At 32.9% G+C, this 26,150-nt stretch overlaps 1 protein-coding gene and 1 non-coding gene across 2 annotated transcripts in view; one reads left to right on the forward strand and one right to left on the reverse strand.

Annotated features, from left to right (window-relative positions):
* The window catches only part of LOC118205488 (uncharacterized), a 67,584-nt gene that overhangs the window by 13,177 nt on the left and 28,257 nt on the right, over positions 1-26,150 (forward strand). Inside the window, exons 2-3 of the mRNA XM_085806915.1 lie at positions 938-1,029; positions 2,476-2,577. Coding sequence (XP_085663041.1) covers positions 938-1,029; positions 2,476-2,577 — 194 coding nt within the window. The remainder of the gene's footprint in view (positions 1-937; positions 1,030-2,475; positions 2,578-26,150) is intronic.
* TRNAS-GCU (transfer RNA serine (anticodon GCU)) lies at positions 17,872-17,953 on the reverse strand. Its single transcript has one exon. It is a non-coding gene; the product is annotated as a tRNA-Ser (tRNA).

The following is a 26,150-nucleotide window of genomic DNA, read 5'->3' on the forward strand; positions in this document are numbered from 1 at the left end:
ATATCTTTAGACTACAAACTGAATTGCTTCCCTCGGTAAAAGGATCTTGTAAAGAGCATTTTTGGTATGAGAAAAGAAACATGAGTACGTAAAGTTAAACTTGATATAACCCAGATAAATATGAGTCAATAACATTTTTCGAATTTAAAACAGTTAACTCTGTACGGCTTATAAGGTATAATTTGTTTATAAAAAGTAACGTAAATATAATACACCGCAGAAGCTACAGACGGGAACAAATACTAAATTTTTAAAAATCTTCTCATCTGTTTTGAATCTCTCGAACAGATCTGGCGCATTCTCCTTTTAAAATAATAAAAATAACAAAAAAAAATTGAATATTAAAATCTTTTAATTAAAAGAAAATTTGAATCTCATTCAAGGGAAAGAGTTGCATAAATAAAAAATGTGCCTATTTTAAGGAGCACTAGAAGCTAAACACGTTTTGAGGTTCATTTTAAAATGTAGAAACCTTTAAAAAAGAATTTTTTATTTAATTAAACAAGCATCTAGAGACATTTTGGGTTCAACCCACTTTTCTTTTTTATTAAGTATGATACCTAAAATTGAGCTGAATAGTTCTTCTTGAGGTTATTTTTGATTTGTGTTTTTTTTTAAATAAATGTTTACGCTAGCCGTTCAATAAAGTAATCTTTTAAATGTTTTGAATAAAAAAATCAACAATTTTTAAGTTAGGTTTAGAAAAATTCGAATGAAAAAACACGAAGAATAGATTTTTTTTAACCTGGTATCTTTTTTTAGATTAATCAACGTTCTTAAAGAGGTGATATAACAGTAAAATATGGTACTTATTTTACAAAAAAATTTTGAGATGTTTAAAAAAGTTTTCAATGAATAATTAAGTGCAGAAAATTAAGAATTATACAGCTGCTTTTCTCATGTAAAGTGAATTTCATATTATTATTTATTATTACAGATGCAAGCTACGGATATCAAAATGATCTTCACGACGAAAGTTTTATGCGGAGGAAGCAAAGAAGAAATAGGACAACATTTTCAGTGCAACAGGTAGTACATAAAGAACCTTTTTACTCATCATCGGAATGTATTTCTTTTTGTGCATTTCACAATATGCTGACCTATAGAATAGCATATTTAATCTTTCACAGAAAGTCACATCAAATCTTTTTATATTTACACAATCTAAACAATAATTTCATTGAAAATGTACAAAGGTCGATTTCACATGTTTTACCAGCTTCATGAAGTGCGCAACTCATCGATGCAGATTTCTAAAATTCCGGACCTAAAATCTGAAAAAAGAGGGAAAAGTCATTATTATTACCACCAAAAACTTGTTTCAAGTTTTTAAACATTTAAATGTTTTCCTATCAGTTAAGGTGTTAAGATTCTAGCTAAATTAACTTTACTTTGCTGGCTAGATCTTTACTTGAACTGAGAAACGATTATTCGCGAAGTTCAAACTGACAAGACGTTAGAAAGGTAAAGAGACCCTTTCATTCAGTTCAAGAAAGAACTTACAGTCGGCACTCATGGTGCTTACAAATTTAGCCAATACTTTTGGCTGCAATTCAAAATAGAAATATAAAATTAAAACTAAGTCTAAATTAAATAATCAGCCGAAACTGCACAGCGATAATTAACGCGACCTAGCTGTTAACCATACCACTGATATATACAAAGCAAGCAGCAATTAATATGCATGGTCGTAAAACACCAAGGTTCAATCAGCAAAGCAACGTGGCCGAACGGCAGAACACGCACTGTCTGAAGAAACTCAGACACCAGCTTAAAAAGTATCTTTCTACCTTACTTTTGCATAACACGCGAAACTGAAATATAATTCTCGCAGGAAATGGAGATATGTGAGAAGACAGAAAAGATGAGTAACTGAATAAAAACTGTTTAGTTTAAAACTAGGTTTCCTTTACAAAGTAATAAATGTTTATTCTGGAACTTAAGTCAACTGTAATTTACCACAACTGACCTGTAAATGTTTGGACGAAATTTGCTGCTGCTTTAGTTCGCGAAAGCTTGCCTTCTTCAGTCTTCTCTTGTCAAAAATGTTTAATTCTGTATGCGAGAATAGTAAATTCAGAAAAGAATTACCAAAAATTCATTTAGATTCATTATTAATGCTCATTCCTTCAGCAGATTTGTATCTGAAATAATTTCAAAGGAAATCCAAATGTGGGCTTGGATTTAAAACGAAAAATAACTTCTATTTAACTTAATTTTATTGTAAGAGCGGAATAAATTAAATCGTTATTACAAGCAATTACATATTACAGGTATTACGCAATAAAAGATATAGTACCTTAGCTTTATGAAATAATGAGTTTTGCTGTAGAGTTCTGCATACGAGAAGCTTGAAAAATTTCTAATAAACAATGTACGCTTGTTTTTTTCACTGCACATGAGTTATCAAAATTTTATACATAACATGTTTGCATTTAGAAAGAAGGGAAAACTAAATCTAACTTTTTATTTCAGTTAGAAGAACTGGAAAAAGCGTTTGCGCAGACTCACTATCCAGATGTTTTTACAAGAGAAGATTTAGCTATGAAGATCAATCTAACAGAAGCAAGAGTTCAGGTAAATTTGATTTCTGATGCAGAGCTCTAAGTATATTCGAGTACTGTAATTAAGACAAATGTAATCTATTAGACTCTTATCTGTTAGATTACTTATCAGTCTAAACATAATCTTATTTATTAAAAGATAAATCAATGTTAAATATTTTAATTTGTAATCCTATTTTTCGGAAAGAATTTCAAAGTATGCATTACATTTCAATGTTAAAAGTCATTAAAGCCAATAGAAAAAAATTATAATAACGATACTCGAAAATAATAAGAAAAAAATTAAATAATGTTTCGACGTGTGAAAATTTCTAAATTTTTGCATAGCATTCTAAAAAAATATAACAAACAAATAATGATAAGTGAACATCTGGGGTAATGTTCGCAGTAATTTTGAAGTTCTCCCAGATGATTTTTCAGAGGAAATCGAGTAGAGTAATAACTCTGCATCTTCTGACAATATATTTAAATGTTCTACCACAGTTACGAGAAGCCAATGATAATATCGGATCTGTTTATAACGCAATATTTAAGTAAGTTACTGTCGATGTTCAAAATAATGGGAAAAGTACGCTTACAGAAGTTAATTTGTTTTTTATTGCATTAAAGCCCGTAGAGAAAACCGTCACTTTTCGTATGATTAACTTATGTATATATTCTAAAGTATAACTGAAACAACGGATTTTAATGTATTTTGTAAAACTTAATGCCATAGTGGCGGAAAATATGTTAATTGCCCGTGTTCCAAAGAGGTCATACTTGGTGTTCGACTTCTTGGTGCATCTCTAATCTTAGATGTAAAATTATTAGAGATAACGAAAGGTGTACCGTGTCTAAATTCATGATAGCATATACTAGTTTCGGCGGAACATCTTCTGCGAGGCACAACTGTGGTAAGAAAACGAACTTTACCTGCAAATATAGAAGGGAGGTAAGGAGAATTATTACATGAAAAAGAAAACCTGCTAATATAGGTTTGATTTCTGAATTAAATATCACCTATAGAGCCATATATATAATATATTCATTTATTGATAACATTTATAGAGCCATTTATATATGTCATGTATGTATATATATATATATATATATATATATATATATATAGGATATAAGAAAGGTAAACTAACTAAAAAGGACTTGTGAGGTCAAGAATTTTGCGAATTGAGCTGCAAAATTTGAAATAAAATTAAAAAGTAAATTCTTCAAGTTATTGCCTATGAGCTAAAGTGATACTAAAATCCTTTGCAAAGTAAAGATCCAGTTGTAATTCAAAATGCAAAAACACAAAATGTATGAAATACTAATCACACTGCTGGCCATTAAAATTGCTACACCATGAAGGAAAACAAATACAAAAACAAATATTTATTGTATGTAAACAGTATGGCATGAAGACAAAATGATTAAATTTTAAGCAGTTTGTGGGTTTACGCAGGGGTGGGAAATTAGTAGAAACAGCTGCCACCCCTGCCAACTAAAACGACCCTTACCCCGTTAGGCACAAAGTCGAACTTGCTTGGATGATAGAAACGGCCAACTCATTCCATGCTGTTTCAAACCTATGCCACACTTCATCAACCGTGTTAGCTGGAGAGGGGTGGTGGGTAACTCTCTCAGCAACCTATGGCCAGATGTTTCCAATGGGTGACAGATCTAGAGACTGTGTAGGCCAAGGCAGGAATAGAATACTCTGTGTATCAAGGAAGGTCAGAACACGACATGCAACATGTGGTCTTGCATTACCTTGTTGGAAGATGACGTTTGGCAGGCCTTCAAGGTATGGAACAACCACTGGACGTTTGATAATCATAAATGTACCGATCTGTGTTAAAATTACCATCGATCCGAACTAGAGATGCGCGTGTCGTCTACTCATTGGCTGCCCAAATCCTCACATCAGGTCCAGGGCCCCTATGAGGATAGCGAATATAAGCAGGCGACGTGTTGTCTCCTCGGAGCTCCCAAACACGTATACGGTAATTAGAATATTGCACGCAGAACCGGGACCACTCTTGTATCCAGCTTGTCGGTCGGCGCACCATATATCTCTCTATGCTGCATTGTCAAGGGAAACCAAAGTAATGGTCACCCTGCTGATAGTCCACGCTGCTTTAAAAGTCAACGCACCGTACGAGCGGATGCTGGACGTGCTGCAAACATGCCTATTTTCTGACTAATGGTCCATGATGTGGTTATACGGTTTTGTAGGGCTGATCTCACAATATGTCTGCCCTCTATGGCGCTGGTCATAGAAGAGAGTATCCTGCATATTCAGTATGTCTCTCAGCAACCTATTGATTCCATATTCGCATGCCAGTAGTTGGATGTCGAGCAGTGCGATGGGCAATATCACGGAACGATAATCCACACTCTCGATGTACAATGATCCTGCCTCTGTCGAACTACGACACTTGCTGGTAAACATTTCTTCTTACTATTCGAGGCATAACATGATATTCTGTGCAAACATGATATTCTGTGATTCTTAGAAAGCAATTTCTGAATGAGAAAGTCACTACAGAACTTTCGATGCAGTACTTCAGATGTCGTCTAAATGTGCTAGAATACTAATCATTTGCATATCCCAACCTCTTCTTCCTTTCATGTGATTTTGACGTTCCTCAAATCATTCCTTCCTGGTGTTGCAATTTTAATGGCCAGCAGTGTATATATTTACCATCATTCGAAACTTGTATGCCTTCATTTCAAAACGATTTCAAACAACATTGCATGCCAAAAAGTGCTCCTACATCTATTAGATCTACAATTGTTTATACTATTAAGGATTTTTTATTATTTTGGTTAACTTTTGTAATTTTATAAAATAAAATGTCATTTATAAAATATGAATTAGCTGCTATAATGTGCTATTCAAGTAATATACATATATATACGGTAAAGTGTAACTGATAAGTTATATCCAATAAGGTAATATTATAAAATAAAGCAATAATTTAACATATCTGTCTGTATATTGCCCATTTATCCTCTCGTATGTATGAAAGTAAGATTCATTGATGTTTGAACCAACTGTTAAAAAGTCAACAAAACAATAAAAAAATACTATTTCACAGTTGTGTACAAAATAATTTGTATGGTATTGAGTGCAATTTCAAGAGATGGCAGAAAAATATAAATTCTACTTTTCCATCAAAGCACTGCTTAAATAGTGAAATAACAAACTAAATCTCATGCTCTTATATATGCTTATGATCGGAAATTACAGTGGAATGTAGCAATTGTTGAATTTAGATTCTCGTATCTCATATTAGAGCCCGTTTTTGCTGGCTAAATGAACGGTTTTCTTCTTTAGTTTTGAAAGTTATTTTAAGCAATAAAATGCCGAAAATTACTAAAATCTTGGATTTTGAATTTGTAAATGCAGAAGCAGGATTGTAAGGTTGAAATGAAAAGCATTCGCAATACCACTTTAAAGTGAATGCTGAAAATCATTTGAAAGAAAAGTAATAAAAATTCTTACCCAGGAAAAAATACTCAGAAGGTAAGGAAAATTTAAGAAGATAGATTACAATCCCCTCTCCCCAAATAAAATGAAGATAGGGTTTCAAATTCTTCTATAATAATAGTCTATGAATTATATTTGAAATAACAGGAAAATCATATATATTGCTTATAAGATAAATGCTAAGAAATCCGAGTTTTCGCCCTCAGTTTTTTTAACATCCATTTTATATTTTCTAGTACTAAGTAACAAAACAATTTTTATTCCGTAATATAAGAACGCCACAATTATTTGAAACATTGTCCTAAATTTCTCACCTAGACAGGCTTCTTTTCCTTGGGATTTATCTTTAATATCCTGGTAAGTTTTATTGAATCCTGAGAGCTCCGAATTAATTTTTAGAATTTAGAAAATTTATTTTGTCTTTAGATTTCATTAAAAATTAGAAAGATATATAAATAATAGAGATAGAGAGTCTAAAAGTGTTTTCCTTTCCCAAAAGTAAAATAAATTTGTATAATCAAAAACAGGACTACATTTCTCTAATTTTAATTTTGGATTTTTATTTCAAATTAAAATATTAAAAAAACTAATTATAAAATTTTGGTGTACAAAGAAATACTTTTTTAATGTAACTGATATTAAGTTCGTTTAAAAAATTAATATTTTTGATCTCAGTTAACATTTGTAAAATAATTAATGATAAAAACTAATTAAGGTTTTTTTAATTTTACAAATGCTTTTTAACTATTTTAAGGTAAAGAGAAAAACTGACAGCCAGATAAATGCTCGTAAATTATGTCGAAACCGTGAAGATAGCCTCTGAATGCTTGACAACCTGTAAAATTTCTTTCAGTCCTAAATTTAATTTTATAACTATATCCAGTTCTGAAATTCTAATTGATGCTCATCCTAATTTGCTAACTATTCTGAACTTAAAGCGGAAGTAATAAATATACAAGCATCAAATTTATTCCTTCTTCAAAGGTTCTAATTTCATGATTTCAAGTAACTACATTAAAAAAATGTTTTAAAACATTTGTAAGGATTATGTTAATTTTATTAACAGTTAAACTTCCTTTCTTATCGCTTCTTAATTTCAACTTACCACTGCCGGCCAGAACGTAGTTTTAGAATCACGTCTGAATGCTAATGAAGAAGAGCGCTATTTAACCGCGAAGTTCTACTGTCTTAGAGAGAGAGATACCAGATATTCTGGCTGCAAGCGTCCGCCTTTTTAGGCTACTCGTAAGCTTTCTCTCGTAAGCTATTATTACGCTCGGCCGTACTTTAGGCCTTTGATAGCTTCGCAGTCAATTAGCGTTAAGGGCCAACCCTGTTAGAATTTTGATAGCTTCGGCTATATCTCTTTAGTTACAATTAGTTTAGTTTAATTCTTAGTCTCTTAAGTTCAAGCCCAAGTGTCGGCTTTATTGTACAACTCCAAGACGGAGTTCTGTTACACTTGATTGGAATAAGAAAGGTTTATTTTACCCTTCTATGTTGTTGTTTCCTATCACACGAACTTGATTATTCGCTTATCAGTTCTTAAGATTCTTAAGATTAACAAAATTTAGTTAGTTTATATGCATAACATTAAATGCACAGAGATAAAATTTCCTTCATAGTCTTTAATTACGTCAAGCTTTCTTAGTTTCCCCAAATTTATCATCATCAGCTTCGTGAGTTGTCTAAACAAGACTGAAAAACGCAGCGTCATAGGTGGCCCACTTCTCCCCTTGCTTAAAGACACAGGAGGTAGCACTTTACCTTTATCATCGTTTGTCGGCTTCAAGCTACCGTTACCGGCGGATACACGGGCCTTCCGCTTGCCAGAGATGTGTCGGGCCCTCCGGGGGTCGTATGATGTATTCGCCTGTCCGTCTGTCTTTCCGCACCGCAGACCTCACCAAGTCCCCACGGACTTCACCTCCCTCCCTCAAAGACACACTCATCGCCAAATCCAAAGCGCAATCTGAAACGAGATTTCAATCAACACTCTTCACTTCTGTTAGGGATGGTCATTAAAATGCAACAATTTTGTTTCCAGTTCTGATTAATTTCATGTCCTTTAGTGCAAAAATGCTGCGTTTTTTATACATGTGAAGAGGCAAAAAACGATGGAATATAAGGATTTTAAGTTTTGCTGGTTTGCTAAAATTAGCATTTTTCAAAAATTTTGCTTTACTAATATTATTTTTTACCATTATGTAATATTTTTTAAACGACTTAATATACTAATTGGTCTAATAGTATTAATAATTTTTAGCATTTTTACTTCCTTATACGAAGTAAAAAGGAAGTATTGTAATCGCGAAAAGTTTCAGGCAGCATATTTCAACGAAAATATCCATTTTGACCACTATCGAATGCAATTTAACGATGTTTTTGCGTGATATTTGTACGTAAGGAAAGAATAAAAGACTCGTTTCCTCCAAAACAATTATAAAACTGCTTTAAAATTAATTCTAAAGAGAATTTTTCGTTGCGGCTGTACGAACGTACGTACGTACGTGCGTGCGTACGTACGTACGTATCTCGCATAACTCACAAACGAGTAGCCTCAGAACGTTGAAATTTTGTATGTAGGACTGCTATAATATGTAGATGTGCACCTCATATTTTGGTTGCAATCGGTCGCACCAAACGTATATAAATATATTTATATATATATATCCACTCTGTTACCCGGCTCAGGGATCTCAGTTTCTTTACTCTTATATGTTTGTAAATTGTACACTTTTTGCTTTAAAAAATGGTTGAATTATGTTGTTTTTATCTTCCGGTTAAGGTTTTTATGCCTTTAGTAAATCTGTATGCAATATTTTTAGAATTATCAACAATTTTAAAATTGTTCAAGTGCCGCTAAGCCTTTTTTTTTATGGCGGCCATTGATTGTTTACATTTGAAACAGCAGACTAGTGGATTTGTTGCCAATCTAGAGAAACTTAGCTTCGCAACAACAAAGATAACGCCTTCATTTATTATTGCCAATTAAATCATGTTTAATCCTTTCTGGAATTTTTTCGAGGAAATAAGTATTTAAGATTTACTTCGTAATTTTTAATATAGATATTTTGAGTTTTTATGTATTTTTCCCATCTCGAGAAGTGAGAACTGAATTAATTGAATGAGAAATACTCAATCGTCTGTGAAAAACTGTTTCTTTTTTGTTTTATTTTCTTAATTTTTTTATACATCATTCTAGCTTTATTATAGTATTTGAATAGAACATGTGGCAACGATTAGATAATTCTATTCTTTAAATGATATAAATTTTGTGCATTTTGAGTTATAATATGAACGAAATATAATACTGTCAATCTAGCGCCAGAGTGTCGCTATGATAAACAAATACTAGAGTGAATTTTAAAGAAATCATTTATTATATTGTGATTTATGCGCTGTCGGCGAAGTAAATTTAATTCAATCCAATAAGTTTAAATGAAATGCAAGAAAAAATGCGTATACTTTAATATTCCGTACAAGGAAGTCATGTGGTGTACACATCAGATTTTTTATATCAATAAAACAAATTTATTAAACCTTTTACTCGGTAAAATTTAAAATTTACTAGGAGATAATTTGTACAGCCGGCTGACCAAGATTAAAAAACAATGTGTTCCTTAAAAATTTCTGTTATATTTTTAAACACTATATAAATTGTATATCATATATATTTTAATGATGTCTACCACATTAATTGAATGTACTATTTTTTAACTAAAAAACTTGCAGCTGTTGTTAATGAAAATGGGAAATTGAAATGAGGTTTAAGATTTATGTTTATTTATGTTGCAATTTACATTATAAGCAAAAAGCAATATTTACCTTATTAAGTCATGCTTACAGTTAATCTTCATAATTAAAATTATTATATAAGTTCAAAATTATTTGACAATATAGTTAGAATTAATCGAATTTATTTGAAAGTCGTCCTTTTCCTCTTTTGTGAGAGGCACGGAGGTTTACTGACTTTTAATCTGTAGTTTTAAGTCAAAATTTAAAAAGCATAGCGAACAAAATTGAGCCTTATTTCCTTTTGCGGGAAATAAGAATTCTTTAAATTATTTAGAAATTTATCATACCACATCTCTTAAGATTTTTAGCTGTCTGTGGAGATATATACGGGCATGATTTAGGTTTATAAACACAGTGGAAAACTTGTCGATGGGATTATCTTTGAAAGTGACTACTGTTTTCACGAATGTAAATACATATCTGTACCGTCCTCTTTCTAAAACAACCACTTTGAAAAAAAGTCCAAAAGTATATGAAACTCTGAGTAGTCGTCTTAGAAAGATTCACTATATATAACTTTTGCAAGAGATGCAAACTGAAAAATTTGTTTTCGGTATTATTGTTGTAAATAACACAGAGCAGTGTTTCCCAAACTTATTAGCATCGCGATTCACATGCATACATTGACGTAATTTACATCGTAATTTACTCTAAAAAGCGAGAAAAAGAAAGAAAAGACCAAGAAGAAAATAATTTAAGAAGGAAGTAATTTGTGTTTACGTATTTTTACATGTGTCAAACTAGTTCTTTATGACAGTACTTGCCGCCTAGATAGTATATTGGATAGGGGAGCCTACTGAGATGGGGAAAGGACCGGGTTCGAATTCCCGAGATGGCATGGTTGTAATTGTCCGTCCCTTCATAATAGGTAACTGTGACCCAACTATTAGGTTGCTTCCGCAATAAAGTGGCCACCACTTCCAGCCGTAGTAGTGGCCAAGCCTAAGTCCGCTAAGTGACCAGCCAATTGAATTTTCATATATTTATAGATTATACTATGGACTCTTTTTTAATTTTGCTATTCACTTTTCCCTTTGCTTGTTCTGTCTACAGTTGTTTTTGTAATCTGCCATTAGAAATAAAAAAAATCTGATGTGTACACCACATGTCTTCCTTATACGTAATATTAAATTATACGCATTTTTTCTTGCATTTCATTTAAACTGATTGGATTGATTAAATCTACTTTGTCAATAGCGCATAAACCGCAATAGAATAAATGCACTCTTTAAAATTCACTAAATTTGTTTACCATAGCGACACTCTGGCGCTAGGTTCACTTAACGGCGTTATATTTCCTTCATTTTTTAACTCAGAATGCACAACATTTATATCATCTTAAGAAGTACCTAATCGTTGCCAGATGTTCAATTCAAATACTATAATAAATCTAAAACGATGTATAAAAGAAATTAAGCAACGAACAACAAAAAAAAAAAAAAAAAAGAAAAAAAAAAAAAAAAAGAAAAAGAAAAAGAAAAAAGAAAGAAAGAAACAGTTTTTCACAGACGATTCAGTATTTCCCATTCTATTAATTCAGTTCTCACTTCAAGGCAAAAACGACACGGCAAAAATACATTAAAACACAAGATATCTGTATTGACAATTATGAAGTAAATCTTAAACACTTATTTCCTCGAAAAAATTAAAGAAAGGATTAAAATTGATTTAATTCGCAATAATAAATAAAGGCGTTATCTTTGTTGCTGCAAAGCTTAGTCTCTCTAAATTTGAACAAATCTATTTTGCTGTTTCAAATGTAAACAAACATGTCCGCCATGTTATTTAAAAGTTAGGCATAACCTCACTTAAACAGCTTTTAAATTGTCGATAATTCCACAAATATTGCTTGTAGATTTCCTAAAAGCATAAAAACCTTAACCGGAAGATACGAACAACAAAATTCAATCATTTTTAAAACAAAAAGTGCACAATTTACAAACATATATAAGATTAAAGAAACTGAGATCATAGAGCCGGGTAACAGAGTGGATATATTTATAAATATATTTATATACGTTTGGTGCGACGATTGCAACCAAAATACGAGGTGCACATCTACGTGTTATAGCAGTCCTATATACAAAATTTCAACGTTCAGAGGCTACTCGTTTTTGAGTTATGCGAGATACGTACGTACATACGTTCGTACAGACGCCACGAAAAATTCTCTTCAGAATTCATTTTAAAGCAGTTTATAATTTTTTTGAAGGAAAAGAGTACTTTATTCTGTCCTTACGTACAGATATCACGCAGAAACATCGTTAAATTGCATTCGATAGCGGTCAAAATGGATATTTTCGTTGAAATATGCTGCCTGAAACTTTTCGCGATTACAATACTTCCTTTTTACTTCGTACAAGGAAGTAAAATGTAGAATTTACAAACATATAAGAGTAAAGAAACTGAGATCACTGAACCGGGTAACAGAGTGGATATATATATATATATAAATATATTTGTATACGTTTGGTGCGGCCGATTGCAACCAAAACACCAGGTGCACATCTACTTGTTATAACAGCCCTATATATACAACATCTGAGGCTACTCGTTTTTGAGTTATGCGAGATACATACGTGCGAAACACCACAAAAAATCCTCTTGACAATTCATTTTAAAGCAGTTTTATAATTTTTTGGAGAAAAAGAGTCTTTTATTCTGTCTTTGCGTACAGATGTCACGCAGAAACATCGTTAAATTGCATTCGATAGCGGTCAAAATGGAATATTTTCTTTGAAATATGCTGCCTGAAACTTTTCGAGATTACAATACTTCTTTTTTACTTCGTACAAGAAAGTAAACATGTTTTCTATAACAGAAGTGCACATTATTAAATATTTTTTTTTAGATTATTTAGGTGAATTTAAATAAAGTTGTTCACATGCTTCACACATTGCGCTCTTTTTAGCCCAAAGGGGCCGTAGCACAGAAGGCCTATTAGTCTCAAAACAGCATTTTGTGGCTTTTCATTATAAATGGCGAATCACTTTTTAAATTGTTGCCCTGAAATATTATCTCCCTGTATTATAAAGAAATTAAGTAATTAAGAATCTGCATGAATGTTTTGTTTCTCGCACTGTGAAAAAACTACGATACCTAGAGCCACCCAATTTTGAATGACGTAATTATGTACCCGAACATGGGTACTTGGACGCCCGAATATTCAATTTCGAATTTGTTTTATTACCTATTTCCTATTTTGCAAAACTTTAAGAAATTTTTATTTAACAAAGTCAACGATTAAGCAAAGACAACGCTGTACGAATAAGAAAATTATTTTTATCTCCAGCGCGCGAGTCTGTCTATCAGAAATTTTAAAGATAGGCTGTTTTTAAATATTTTTAGCCCAAAGAAACATTAGCCTAAAAGCTCTCGAAACTCGTAAGTCTGTGTAAATGAAAAAAAATATGCCCCTTTGGTAGTAATATAAAATCTGAATATTTTCAATTTTTTTTTTAAATATCATTCAACTGAAGTTGAATGTTAATGAGTAGTTCTTCCTGAAGACAAGCGATCTTTGTTGGATCTTTTTGTTCATCACTCTCCTTTTATTCTGCAACCTACAAATTTAACATGCTTTGAATTATGATATCATCACCCCTTACACTTGCAAAATTATTTTTATCACTCCCAATCCATTCAGAAATTTTGTTTTTTCAAAATATTATAAATGGATTGTTTGGAGGAAGAGTTTCACAGACTTCAAATAATTCACAATTTTGGTCATCGAATCATTAACATTTCGCCTTCTTCGATAGAATTTTTGTTTCATGTTTATTATCCGGATATAATTTTCGTAAAGCCTTTTGCAACGCTTGTTTCGTTTACATTTTTAAGCGATAGCACCAGCAAAAATTCCATCTTCCTTACTGAACTGAACACCCTATAGCCAGAGTTTTATAAAATTTGCCCAATCGAATTTCTAGGCTACATTTCAAGATTTGAATACATTTTTTAACTATAAGTTGGGTCAACGTTGTTAATTTGAATGGATAGAATGATAAGAGTAACTTTTCGCATAGAGGTTGCAAGATCAACTTCTCAAATTTCCAGACGTGCAAAGGCCCTGCGGAAATTTTGAAAATTATTTTAGTAGTATGTCCAAGTGGTTCATAAGATTCAGCTTTGAATGAATTTCAAAGCCTTATATTTTCGTTTCATTCACTTACATCATTTTCGTCAAGTTATGAAAATATATTAAATATAAAAATATAAAGAAAGTAAACAATATATAAACGTCAAGCTTCATACAAAGGAATAACAGAAAATGGCAAAAGACTTGAAGAGATGACCGAGCTTTCCCGAATATTGCCTAATAAAATAGAAGAAGTTGCATTCCACAGCAAGAATGCCGGTGAAAGAGTGCCGGACTGTTAGATGTGACGAACAACTATATGCTGGATGAACAGATTTTTCGATGTACTACATATATTCATATCAGAGTAACATCAGCTTAAATGTTTAATTATTAGTGAATAATATTTATGTAAACGTTACAGTGTATACATGAATATAAAATTATTGTATAGTGTAAAAATACCAGTGTAAAAGTTTTAAATACCGGTGCAAAATTCTCAAATTCCAGTCATAAGCCATCCGGATGTCCGCACCCGCTCTCATTTGTCACCTGCATTATATTCATGGCTCGTTCTTCTGTACGCTTAAGATAGCACAGTAATTGCCACTGTAATGCGCAGCGAAATATAAGAAGGCTTCGATCAGTGTAAACTTTTAAACGAATTCTTTTTTAAGCAGAAATGTAAATTTTTCTATTGCATTTTCTCCAAGTTGCAGCTGATTATTTTCGAAAGATGGAATTTTAGAAAATGGTTCATTACCTAAGTCTCGGTCTTTTGATGATTGCTTTTTCTCTCAGTATGACTGTAAGGTATTTTCTCTCTCCTTATTGCGTGCCTTCGGAATATAATTGGAAACATGCCCGACTAGCAGTCGGAAGGCCGTTAAAATCCCGGCTAAGGTTTTGCATATTTTTCACGCCTCCTTCTCAAAAATAAAGTACCTAATGACTTTACATGACCACCCCAAAATAAGTTGTAACTTTTTTAACTACTGTGAATATGAAATTCAAACAAAAGGAATAGAAAACATGTTTTGAATATTATTCTTGGTATCTTGATATGCATTTTTATCAAAACTTCATAATACCAAAAAAAGCAAAAACTGACATTATTTGACGGTATATTTTGATAATTTTTCATCTGTATTTTTAAAATTTGAAATGGCATTACAATGCTACCTATATAGACATAATATAGTCATCTACAGGTACAGATAGGAGTATTTGAATGTAAAGCTACAGGTACAGATATCTCCGTAGACTACTGGTATTAGACTAATACGCAAATTACAGACAAAATATATTGAATTATCTTTGGGAAATATTTCATTGTTTTGTCTTTTCATATTTCTTAAAAAATGGAAGAAATAATCAACACAAATTTTCAAGACATTTTCGTTTCCTTTTGCGTAGTGGGCATTAGTGCGAGTTTCCACTTCTACAAAATAAGTTTGTGAATGTTCCCTTCCATCATCAGCTGGCGGAACTTTCTAGTTTATGTCGTCGTATACAATTACGCGACTATTTTGTTGCGGCTGGAAGCAGGATAATGGCTGGGGCACGAAAAGGGGAACTTCGGGATTAGTCTATCGATGGTGTTAAATACACAATCTTTATTCCACTTAATCCACCCTCTCTCTACTAAGCTTTGACAAACTGAGGTGCGACAGCCAGGGACGGTATTCTGTTCGTTTATTCTACTTTTGTTAGAACCTGCTGTTTCGAGATTTCTGCTGCCCAATCAAGTTGATTCTGAACTATTATTCTCCTCTAACGCATAATATTTTGTATATGTGTATTTCTTTCAAATTATATTAGAATTATTCCGAACTCTTTTTTTTCTTTCTTGTACGAAGTAAAAAGAAGTATTGTAATCCCAAAAAGTTTCAGGCAGCATATTTCAACGAAAATATCCATTTTGACAGCTATCCAATGCAATTTAACGATATTTTTCCGTGACATCTGTACGTAAAGACAGAATAAAAGACTCTTTTCCTCCAAAAAACTTATACAACTGTTTTAAAATGAATTCTGAAGAGAATTTTTCGGGGTGTCTGTACGTACTTATCTCGCATAACTCAAAAACGAGTAGCCTCAGAACGTTGAAATGTTGTATATATAGGGCTGCTATAACAAGTAGACGTGCACCTCGTATTTTGGTTGCAATCGGTCGCACCAAACTTATATAAATATTATTTATATATATATCCACTCTGTTACCCGGTTCTGTGATCTCAATTTCTTTACTCTCATATGTTTGTAAATTGCACATTTTTTTTTGCTTTAAAAATCATTGCATTATGCCGTTCTTATCTTCTGGATAAGGCTTTTAAGTTTTTAGGAAATCTGCAAGCAATATTTGTAGAATTATCAACAATTTAAAAGCTCTTTAAGTACGGTTAAGCGTAATTTTTAAATAACATGGCGGATATGTTTGTTTACATTTGAAACAGCAGAATAGTAGATTTGTTGCCAATCTAGAGAAACTAAGTTTCGCAACAACAAAGATAACGCCTTCGTTTATTATTGCGAATTAAATCATACTTAATCCTTTCTGGAATTTTTTCCAGGAAATAAATGTTTAAGATTTACTTCGTAATTTTATACAGATATTTTGAGTTTTTATGTACTTTTGTTGCGAAGTGAGAACTGAATTAATTGAATAAGAAATACTAAATCGTCTGCGAAAACTGTTTTTTTTTTTTCCTTTGCTTAATTTCTTTTATGCATCTTTTTAGATTTATTATAGTATTCAAATAGAACATGTGGCAACGATTAGATAATTATGCAAATGATATAAATTTATATGCATTCTGAGTTATAATATGAACGCAATGTAACGCTGTTAAGTGAAGCTAGCGCCAGAGTGTCGCTGTGGTAAACAAAGAGAGTAAATTTTAAACAGTGCATTTATTCTATTGTAGTTTATGCGCTATCGACGAAGTAGATTTAATTCAGTCCAATAAATTTAAATGAAATTCAAGAAAAAATGCGTATAAATTTAATATTCCGTACAAGGAAGTCGTGGTGTACACATCAGATTTTTTATTCATTACACATAATTTTTTTTCCTCTGTCAAACCTTTCTTGCAAACACAATTATTTTGTAATGTTAATACGTTGACGTAAATCATAATAAGTCACGTGTTGGATGTTCATCAATAATATGACCCTCTTGTGCTTAACATAAACTATAATGGTATTTATTCCAGAAAATTTTTAGGAAAGATATAAAGATCCAAAGAATTGGATAAATATCTATGCATAATTTTTTTTTAGTATTCTTCTGTTATCAGAACCAGATGAGAAATGTATGTATCCATGCATGCATGTATGGATGTGTTTGTTCATATACGTATGTGTATATGTACGAACTATGTATGTATTGTAACACGCTCATACATATATACACTGCATACATCCATACATTACGTTTTTTATTCCTGTCCCAATAACAGTACTTTTTTCTTACTGTACAGTCGTTCCTCCAAATTTGCTGATTTAGTATCATCGATTTAAATTATCCGCAGCTCATAATTGTGCTATACTGAAGGGAATGATGTTTAGAGAATTTTATGTGAAAGTCAGTATATATATATATATATATATATATATGCTTCACGTTCATACAAATTTCTTCAATAATTATACAATCTAAGTAGAAAGAAACTGAGTCTTAGAAAGAAATTACAGGTATTACAATAAAGTTACCAACTGTGAATATAAGGAGAGCAACAGAGATAAGAAATATTCTCTTCAACATGAAAGGTATATTCTCGCAGATCATCAAAATCTCGCAGAACAAAATATGAATTAGAAATCAACAATTAGAATCGTCTTCTCTTGTGTATTCTACGTTTGAACTGAAATATCGTAAAGAAATTTGCATCTAAAAATTCAGCCTTCTATTTTTTGAAGTCTGAGTGATTATTTTAAAACAGAAAAAGCAAAATTTTGCTCGACGAGGATGGGATTCGAACCCACGCGGGCAGAGCCCAATGGATTAGCAGTCCATCGCCTTAACCACTCGGCCACCTCGTCTGCTCTGCAGCTGCAATAAAAGCTCTAAAAATAGATATGAGTTTTAAAACTCAATATTTTTATTCCTTGGAATTCAGATATTTGTTTCATATGAAGAATGACCCCCCCCAAAAAAAGAATCATGCGATGAGGATAGGGAAGGGATTCGAAACCACTCAGCAAAGCCCAAAGGATTAAAACTGCATTGCCTTAACCGCTCGTTCATTCTTTGCTGCTTTATGTGGCCAAACAGCGGTCGAGCGGTAAAGTCGCTGAACAGTGGTAGTTCGGTCCGAGGTTCGAATCCCGCGAACGGGCTGGTTGCATGGGCGTTTTCGTGGTTTTCCCCATGTGTAACGTGTACAGGAGCCAGTTTCCCTTAGAAAGTCCTCCACGAAGGCATTCCTCCGTTTAGGCAGATAGCCCCCCGAGGCTTTGCCATAATCAAAGTTGTCTGTCTGTCTTTGCTACTTTACATTTAAAATAAAGGGTACATTTCCGTTTCGCCGGCGCAAATCTCGACAAGCAGACTTTATTGGCGACAACGCTTCTAGGAAAAAAGCCCACAGAAATAATGCTCACAAAATAATGCTCACAGGAAAAAAGCCCACACAGAAATATGCTCACATAGAAAAAAGCTCACATGGGAAAATCCTCACTTAGAAATATGCTCACATGGAAAAAAGCTCACACAGAAGTATGCTCACATGGAAATAAGCCCACTGATAAATAATTCACATAGATATCCCTACATTAATGAATCAATAATTAAGCGACTTGAACATTGCACACCTACTTGAATTTTCTAACGAAAAAGTACTTAAATTACCAAAACATGTATGGTATATATTTCAACAACTTTATAACTTATGTGTAGATTCAGTTACACAAGATTAACAAATGGACCGATTTGAATTAAAAGGAGATGGGAAAGGAAATAAACATGAAACAGAATTATACAGTAAAAATTATTACAATTTTAATTGTTAAAAAAATAAAAAATAATAAATATAAGTTACACATTTTATAATATAAACATTTAGAAGAATAATGGATAATGAATGAGAATTTAGAATGATTATTTTATATAAATTACTTTAAATATTTAATTTTATCATCGATTTCATCATAGTTTCTTACATGATTCACGATTACCAAATGTAAGTTTTTCATGTTTTCTTTCTTTCTTTCTTTTTTTTTTTTTTTTTTTTTTTTTTTTTTTTTTTTTTTACTTTAGTACATCCTGTATTTACATTGGCTAATAACAAACATTGAGAGGCTAAATCTTTTTTCAGTCCGTCAAATAAAACCCACATACTGGGATGGCTACGATTAAATATTGAATTTAGTACGTTATGAGAGCCTTTGCAACAATTTGTGGTTTTAGGAGATATTTCGAAGGCTGCTTCATAATGTTCAACTGAGAGGCATCATCAAAGTGTCTAAAAATGTTAATTTTATTTCTAAAATTTTAAATTTCTGCAGAAATTTTACAACTTTATTGGCTCAAAACTTGAATAACTGCATTAAACATAAATTTCGATAGATACACATCAAAAGTATGCAAAAATAGAGTAAAGAAACAAAAATTAATTATTAGCAGCTAGAGGTAACAAATGTCGTGCAGGGGCAGTGGTATAAAATATTACAGTACATCTAAATTTTACTACAGTTTTTATGCTTTTATTTATCGTCCCTGAAAAGGTTAATGTGAGCTTTTTTCCGTATGAGCATATTTCATGTGAGCTTTTTTCCGTGTGAGCATATTTCATGTGAGCTTTTTTCCGTATGAGCATATTTCTAAGTGAGCATTTTTCCACATGAGCTTTTTTCTCTGTGAGCATATTTCCTTGTGGGCTTTTTTCCTGCGAGCATTTATACCTGTGAGCATTTATACCTGTGAGCATTATTCTGTGAGCATTTTTCCTGTGGGCATTTTTCCGGTCACCGGCGACAACATACAGTATACACATAAAAAATGTTAGTTTTAAGAATTTTTTATTTTGGAGGCATAAACATTTTAATATCGTTTAAAATTTTGTAAAAAGAAAATAAATTTGTAAAAAGACATTAATTAAAAATTTAATATGCTTTCATGGTTCAACAAGCTGATTCGCCGGTTCATAGCACGTGACTCCATGTAATCTTATCTTACGTAAACTAAGCTACAAAAATCTAATTCTCTCAGTAATTCTTTACATTAATTTCAAGTTAAATCTTAATTTGGAATACAAATTTAAAAGTAAGAATTATTTCAATTCTTACGAATTATGTAAAACCGCAGTGCTTTACTTCGCTAGTGTATTCTCATTAGAATTGATGAATTTAACCCTTGACTTTGAATTTTCTAGATTTTCCACCTTCGGATGAGCGGTGTGTTTGCATTCTAATTGACTTAAACGCGAATGGCCTTAGAGCATAAAATTGTACTATCTGGTAAAAATTCTATGTAATTGTATGCCAGTATTGAAAGAACCAATCAATCTGATAATAAATGGCGGCAACTTATTTTGAAAATGAGGCGTAAAAGGTTACCAGCGAGGATATTCCGTTTGGCATCAGTTGTACAATTATTGGCGACTTTATCACCTGGGCCGGCAAAACGGAAAAATACCAAATAAAGATTTTAAGCATAAATTAAATGTTAAAATTTAATATTTTTATTCTTTCTAATCTGAATACCTGTTTAAAAATATCCGTGACGTGAACGGGATTCGAACACATGCGAGCCATTGCCTTAACTATTCTGTCACCTCGGCTACGTTAAGGGTGAACTGAAATTATTTGATATAAATAAACATCTTAACATTTTACATTTTACTCACTGTAATCTGAATGCTTATTTTACAAAAGAGACGGCAAGAAAAATTTGAGACGAAGCTCGGATTCAAGCCCGAAAACCGGAGTTCAAGGTATTAGTAGTGCATCGCCTGAATTACTCTTTCATCTAATCTCTCTCTGCTTTTTTAATCACTTTGTTCGGTATGTAGTAATTAACAGCATATCTTTGGGTCCGAGCTCAAATTCCAGAGGAGACACGCATGTTAAGTGTATAGTGTCTGTTCGAGATGGGGGTTCTTAAAATACTGAAGAGCCGAAAGTTCTTTTGAGTGGTTTGGTGGTAGGGGAAGAAGGTTGAGAGTGGTAAGGAAGGGCATTCAGAAGTTGGCTGAACAGTTTAGCAGCTCAGATCGAGCACTCTATGTTTAATTTGTCTCATCTCTATGTTTGATTTGTCAAAGAGTATGTTAAAATAGTAACTTTGTTAAATATAAGTTGGCTTCCTAGAATTGGGATTTAACTTCTCTAATTGTGATTGTTGAATCACAATTACAAAAAAGGGGGATTACAAAAATCTAATCTCCATAAAAAGTAATTTAATCTTTGTCTGCTATTCTAATCACAATTAAGAGATCAGAATTCTGATTGCTACTCTAATCACCTATAGATTACTTTTTTTGTGATTATGTGAAATCAGTAGTCTATGCCAGCAGTTCTCAAACTTTTAACTAACGCGAACCATCTGAACAAAAACTGAAAAACTTTAGTACCACCACTACATTTTACAATGATAATTTTTCAATTTCTCAATAGAAAAATTAAAATATAAATATATATTTTGCCATTTGCACAACCTGTTGGCTATTTGTATTAAATATGCACACATAAAAAAGATTAAAAATTGGTTACCAATTTAATTCTCAAAATTTAAGTTATAATACTTGTAAAGTTGCGCGCTTCCAACCTGCACGCAACAAAGTGGTGACTGCTGAGAGCTGGAAATAGACCCTAGAAATAGAGCTGGAAAAATAAATAGAAGTCTTGAGAAGGGTTTAAATCCCTTTTTATTCAACTTTAGAAATTACAATTGCGTGCTCTTGACGCTCACAAACTACGCCGACCCGGCGGTAGAATAAAAATAAGAAACTGAAAAAGAGATAATAACAAGTGACTGACTACGAGGCTCTCTAAACGTGACTAACCTCACCGCGTTCTAAAATACAGCTGATAATTCAGCAAACTCTGAATATTACGCTGAAAGATTAACAATTTGCCGAGGCAAGCACACAGGCCGAAACGCGTGGTTCTTCAATTTCTAACTAGCCACTTCCACACTCGTGAAGCAAGAAAGCACATTTCGAACTCGTTTCCTTTCTATTTAACTCAGAATACTTCAGCTGATAATTAGAATCCTTGCGCGTTCTACTAAAATTTACATACTCTGGCATTGGCAATTCCAGGGGAAAGTAAGGCTTGACAGGAAAGATAGTTTAAACTTAAAATAAATGTTAGTTAAAATAAATATGAACCCTACATTTGCCGCTGCCAGAATTTGGAAAACTTGGAAGCAGGTCCTACAAACGACCTGTTGAAAAGTTGCTACAATTCTGAACTAAATTTTAAGAGCCTCGTTTACATAAAAAAAAATCTTATGTCACAAAAGGTAGAATAAATTTCTGTAGATACTTATTTAAATCTCTCTTCTTACAGCAACTTTTCCTGGACTTCAGCAATCAATCTTGTTCTCTTCCTTCCAGCATCTGGAAGGAATAAGTATCAGTATCTTTCTGAATACATTATAATTTACACTTTCTTCACACTGAATAAGTTTTTGTTTTTGAACGATTTCTTTTCCTTAGTTACTACTTAATTCACATTCATTCAAGTATTCAAACATGAATTTAACTTTACCCTGGCTCTCCACCATGTGTGGTGTCAAACGGGAATATTCGTGTTTTAGTATTGCAACACTTCCCCTAACCACAATAATTTGTTAGAATTCAACGACCAGATAGACACACCTTACTCGACATTCTACAACTCGATGAGCTACTTTAACATTCTTAAAATTCAAGTGTAGGTGGAGAACCTACAAAACACATTCATTCAAACTTCCCCCCTCATTCATCTTTAGACATGCAGGCTTTCGCTCTAAAGCATGATTTTATCTACAGTTTAATACTTAAATTTGAATTAATTTCTTTTGAGCATTTACTTTTAGCATCTAAAATTTTATGCCTCTAGACTAAATCTACTTTTACATAACTTTGAACTATTTACGTATATTTACAAAATTCGAATACATATGACTTTTACAATTTACCATAAAATGAATAAGAGAAAAATAAATTTTTACTTTACTCATTCTTCGGCAAGCTGGCGGCACTGAAACTAAAGTTCTTATTAATACAAGAATACGAAGTTATTTTTATCTTCGGCCAAATTTTGGCTTTAACATAACAGAATTAGTCTTTCGACCAACAGAAACTGCTTGTTCTTAGATTTTATACTTAAAGAAAATAATACTTTTGCCTTAGCTAAATAAAGTAAAACAAAACTAAGTCTCAACCGAGACACATTGACTTCCGTCAAAACATAGAACTTCGTATTTACGCATAACATTTCGGAACAAAAAAAAATTTTTATAGAAGATTTTAACTTATCTTTGAGTTTTCGATGATTGGAACTCCGTCATTCTTTTCTGGCAGAACTGCTCCTACGTTATAGGTTTCATGGACGTCAGTCTTCTCCTTAATGACCTCCGAGTGTCGTCCACGTTAATTTTTCTTTTTCGCCCTCTGCATGCTGGCCTCTTGGAGTGGTAGTCGTCGGGTTGCTGTCTTTTCCGTTTTTCCCCTGGACGGCTGGTCTTAGCGTCCTCCGGTCTGGAGTCATTCTTGAATTTCTTCTGTTGCTGGTGGTCTTTTCGTTCCTCCTGCTGTCTTTTTATTTTCGGGAACGACGGCCTTGTTTGCACCTGACTCTCTGGCCCTGGGAGCGTTCTCCTTGATGTATAATTTCTACTGCGATATGTTGTAAGTGGTGTTTTCCTCTTTACCAAGGTTTCTTTACACGGCGGCTTTGCTTTCTTGTTTTTCTTAAATGCTGGAGTCTGGAAGTTTTCGTTTGTTCTTTTCGGTACCGTCGCGTGGGTTGTAGAAGGGCTAGGTTTCTCTTCAGTTCTCTGCTTCTTGAGTGGTGGAACGGGTGACGTTACTTCTCCACCTTCTACTTCTTTTACGCTTGAGTCCTGCAAGAAACTTTTAAGGATTTCAAAATAATTTTGATTATAGTATTTTTTCACCTGGTCGGGAGTTGCTTTACAGATTTCCCCTCTCTCGTTCTTAAGGTACAATACGACTCCTTTGATTTCCTGAATTACATAGGGGCCTTCAAATTTTGGAGCTAACTTTGCAGTAAAATTGTCTGGGGCACTTGATAAAGAAAATTTCCGCTTCAACACTTTATCCCCAACTTTAAAATCTGCTTCACGGCGTTTTCTATCATAATATACTTTTTGCCTATTTCTTGCCGTATCCGAGCTTTTAATTGCCTGGTCAATAAGCGTTTCCACGTCTTTCTCTTTAAATTCTTGCTTTCTTTGTTGCACAAAGAATAATTTATCTAAAGGCGTAATTAACTTTCGGCCAAAAAATAATTCTGCTGGGGTTTTTCCCGTAGTATCGTGATTTGCCGTTCTTAAAGCATAAGCTAGCTCATTTATGTAGCCATCCCAGCGCTTGTGATGTGTGGTAACGTAGCTTCGAATTATTTTTACAATGTTTTTATTACCTCTTTCTGCTATGTTTGCCTGTGGTCTATACGGAACCATTTTGATATGGCGTATGCCAAGTCCAGTGCATATGTTTTCAAATATTTGACTAATGAATTCTTTACCGTTATCGCTAATGACTTTTTATCGGTGCACCGTATTTTAAAATGTATCTGTGTAAGAATGCATCTGCGACTGTTTTGGCTGACGCCCGTTTAAGTGGAACAATTTCTGTCCATTTTGAAAAATGATCTACAATTACTAAAAGAAAACGATTCTTATTTAACTCACTCTGGGGGAAAGGACCAAGAAGACCTATGCCTAAAATTTCATTCGGAAATGTAGCGCGAATGCTATTTAAGTACCCGGCCGGGCTGTAATTACTATCATTTATTAACTGACATTGATTGCAGGAACTGACATACGCAGTTACTATTTTGTATAATTGCGGGAAATATACCGCCTCGCGTACCCTTTTTATAGTTTTCTGACCCCTAAATGACCCGTTGTTTTCGCGTCGTGTAATTCCTTCAAAATGCTTAATCGAAACGAGGCTGGGATGATTGGTCTATATTTGAAATTTTCGTTTGTTGCTTTCGTATAAAACAATAAATTATCTATTATTTCATAGTTTTCTGCTCTATTTCTTATCGCATCGATATCTGTGGGCTCAAAGCTTTCGGGGTCTTTCAAATATGCATAGATACTTCCAAATTCAGGATCAGCTTTCAGTTCAGCGATAATTGTATCTCTAGAATCTAAAATTTTTGAAGTCAACACAGCGCATTTAAGTTCATTACCTTCATCGTCCAGTTTTATACGAGAAAGGGCGTCAGCTACATTGTTTTCCTTACCCGGTTTATATTTTATTATTAGATTATATTCTTGGAGTTTTAAAGCCCATCTTACTAACTTGGGCGTTAGGTTTTTCCCCGAGTAAAGTCTACCAACAACCGCATTATCCGAAAAGACTAATACTGGCGCTTTGCCGAAATAAACTCGAAATTTGTGTACAGCCATTAATACGACTAATGTTTCTCTCTCTGTAGCTGTATAATTCCGTTGTGTATGATTCAACGTTTTACTAAAAAATGCCAAAGGATAGCTATTTTGCATAAGAACCGCACCCACAGCATAGTCCGACGCATCTGCTGCAATTTCCAGGTTTTCGTCCCCCTCCGGGAATTTTAAAACAGGGAGCATTGATGAGCGCTTCTTTTAATCTTTCCAATGCGGTATTAGCTTCCGCTGTCCACGTGAATTTACTTTTCTTTCTTTTAATTACTAACAAGGGTTCAACATTATTAGCGAAATCTTTTATGAATGACCGATAGTAAGAACATAACCCAAGGAAAGAAGAAAGTTTCTTGGCGTTGTTGGGAGGTGGGAAATTCTTGATTGCTTTTATTTTTGAATCTTGAGTTTCTATACCCTTTTGCGAAATTTTATAACCCAGATATTTAAGTTCTTTAGTTGCGAACTTGCAATTTGAGGCGTTAATTGTAAGACCGACCTCTTTTAATAATTTAAAAACTTCTTCTAGATCTTTAATATGTTGTTCCAACGTACTACTCGTTATAATTATATCATCTAGATATATTAAAGTCGATTTTCCTAGGACAGGCTTTAGATCAATGACCATAGAATGAACAATGAACAATGACC

Source organism: Stegodyphus dumicola, chromosome 1 (genome assembly GCF_044657685.1).
Source record: "Stegodyphus dumicola isolate Sdum_Otavi_A_Nest chromosome 1, ASM4465768v1".
NCBI lineage: Eukaryota > Metazoa > Arthropoda > Arachnida > Araneae > Eresidae > Stegodyphus > Stegodyphus dumicola.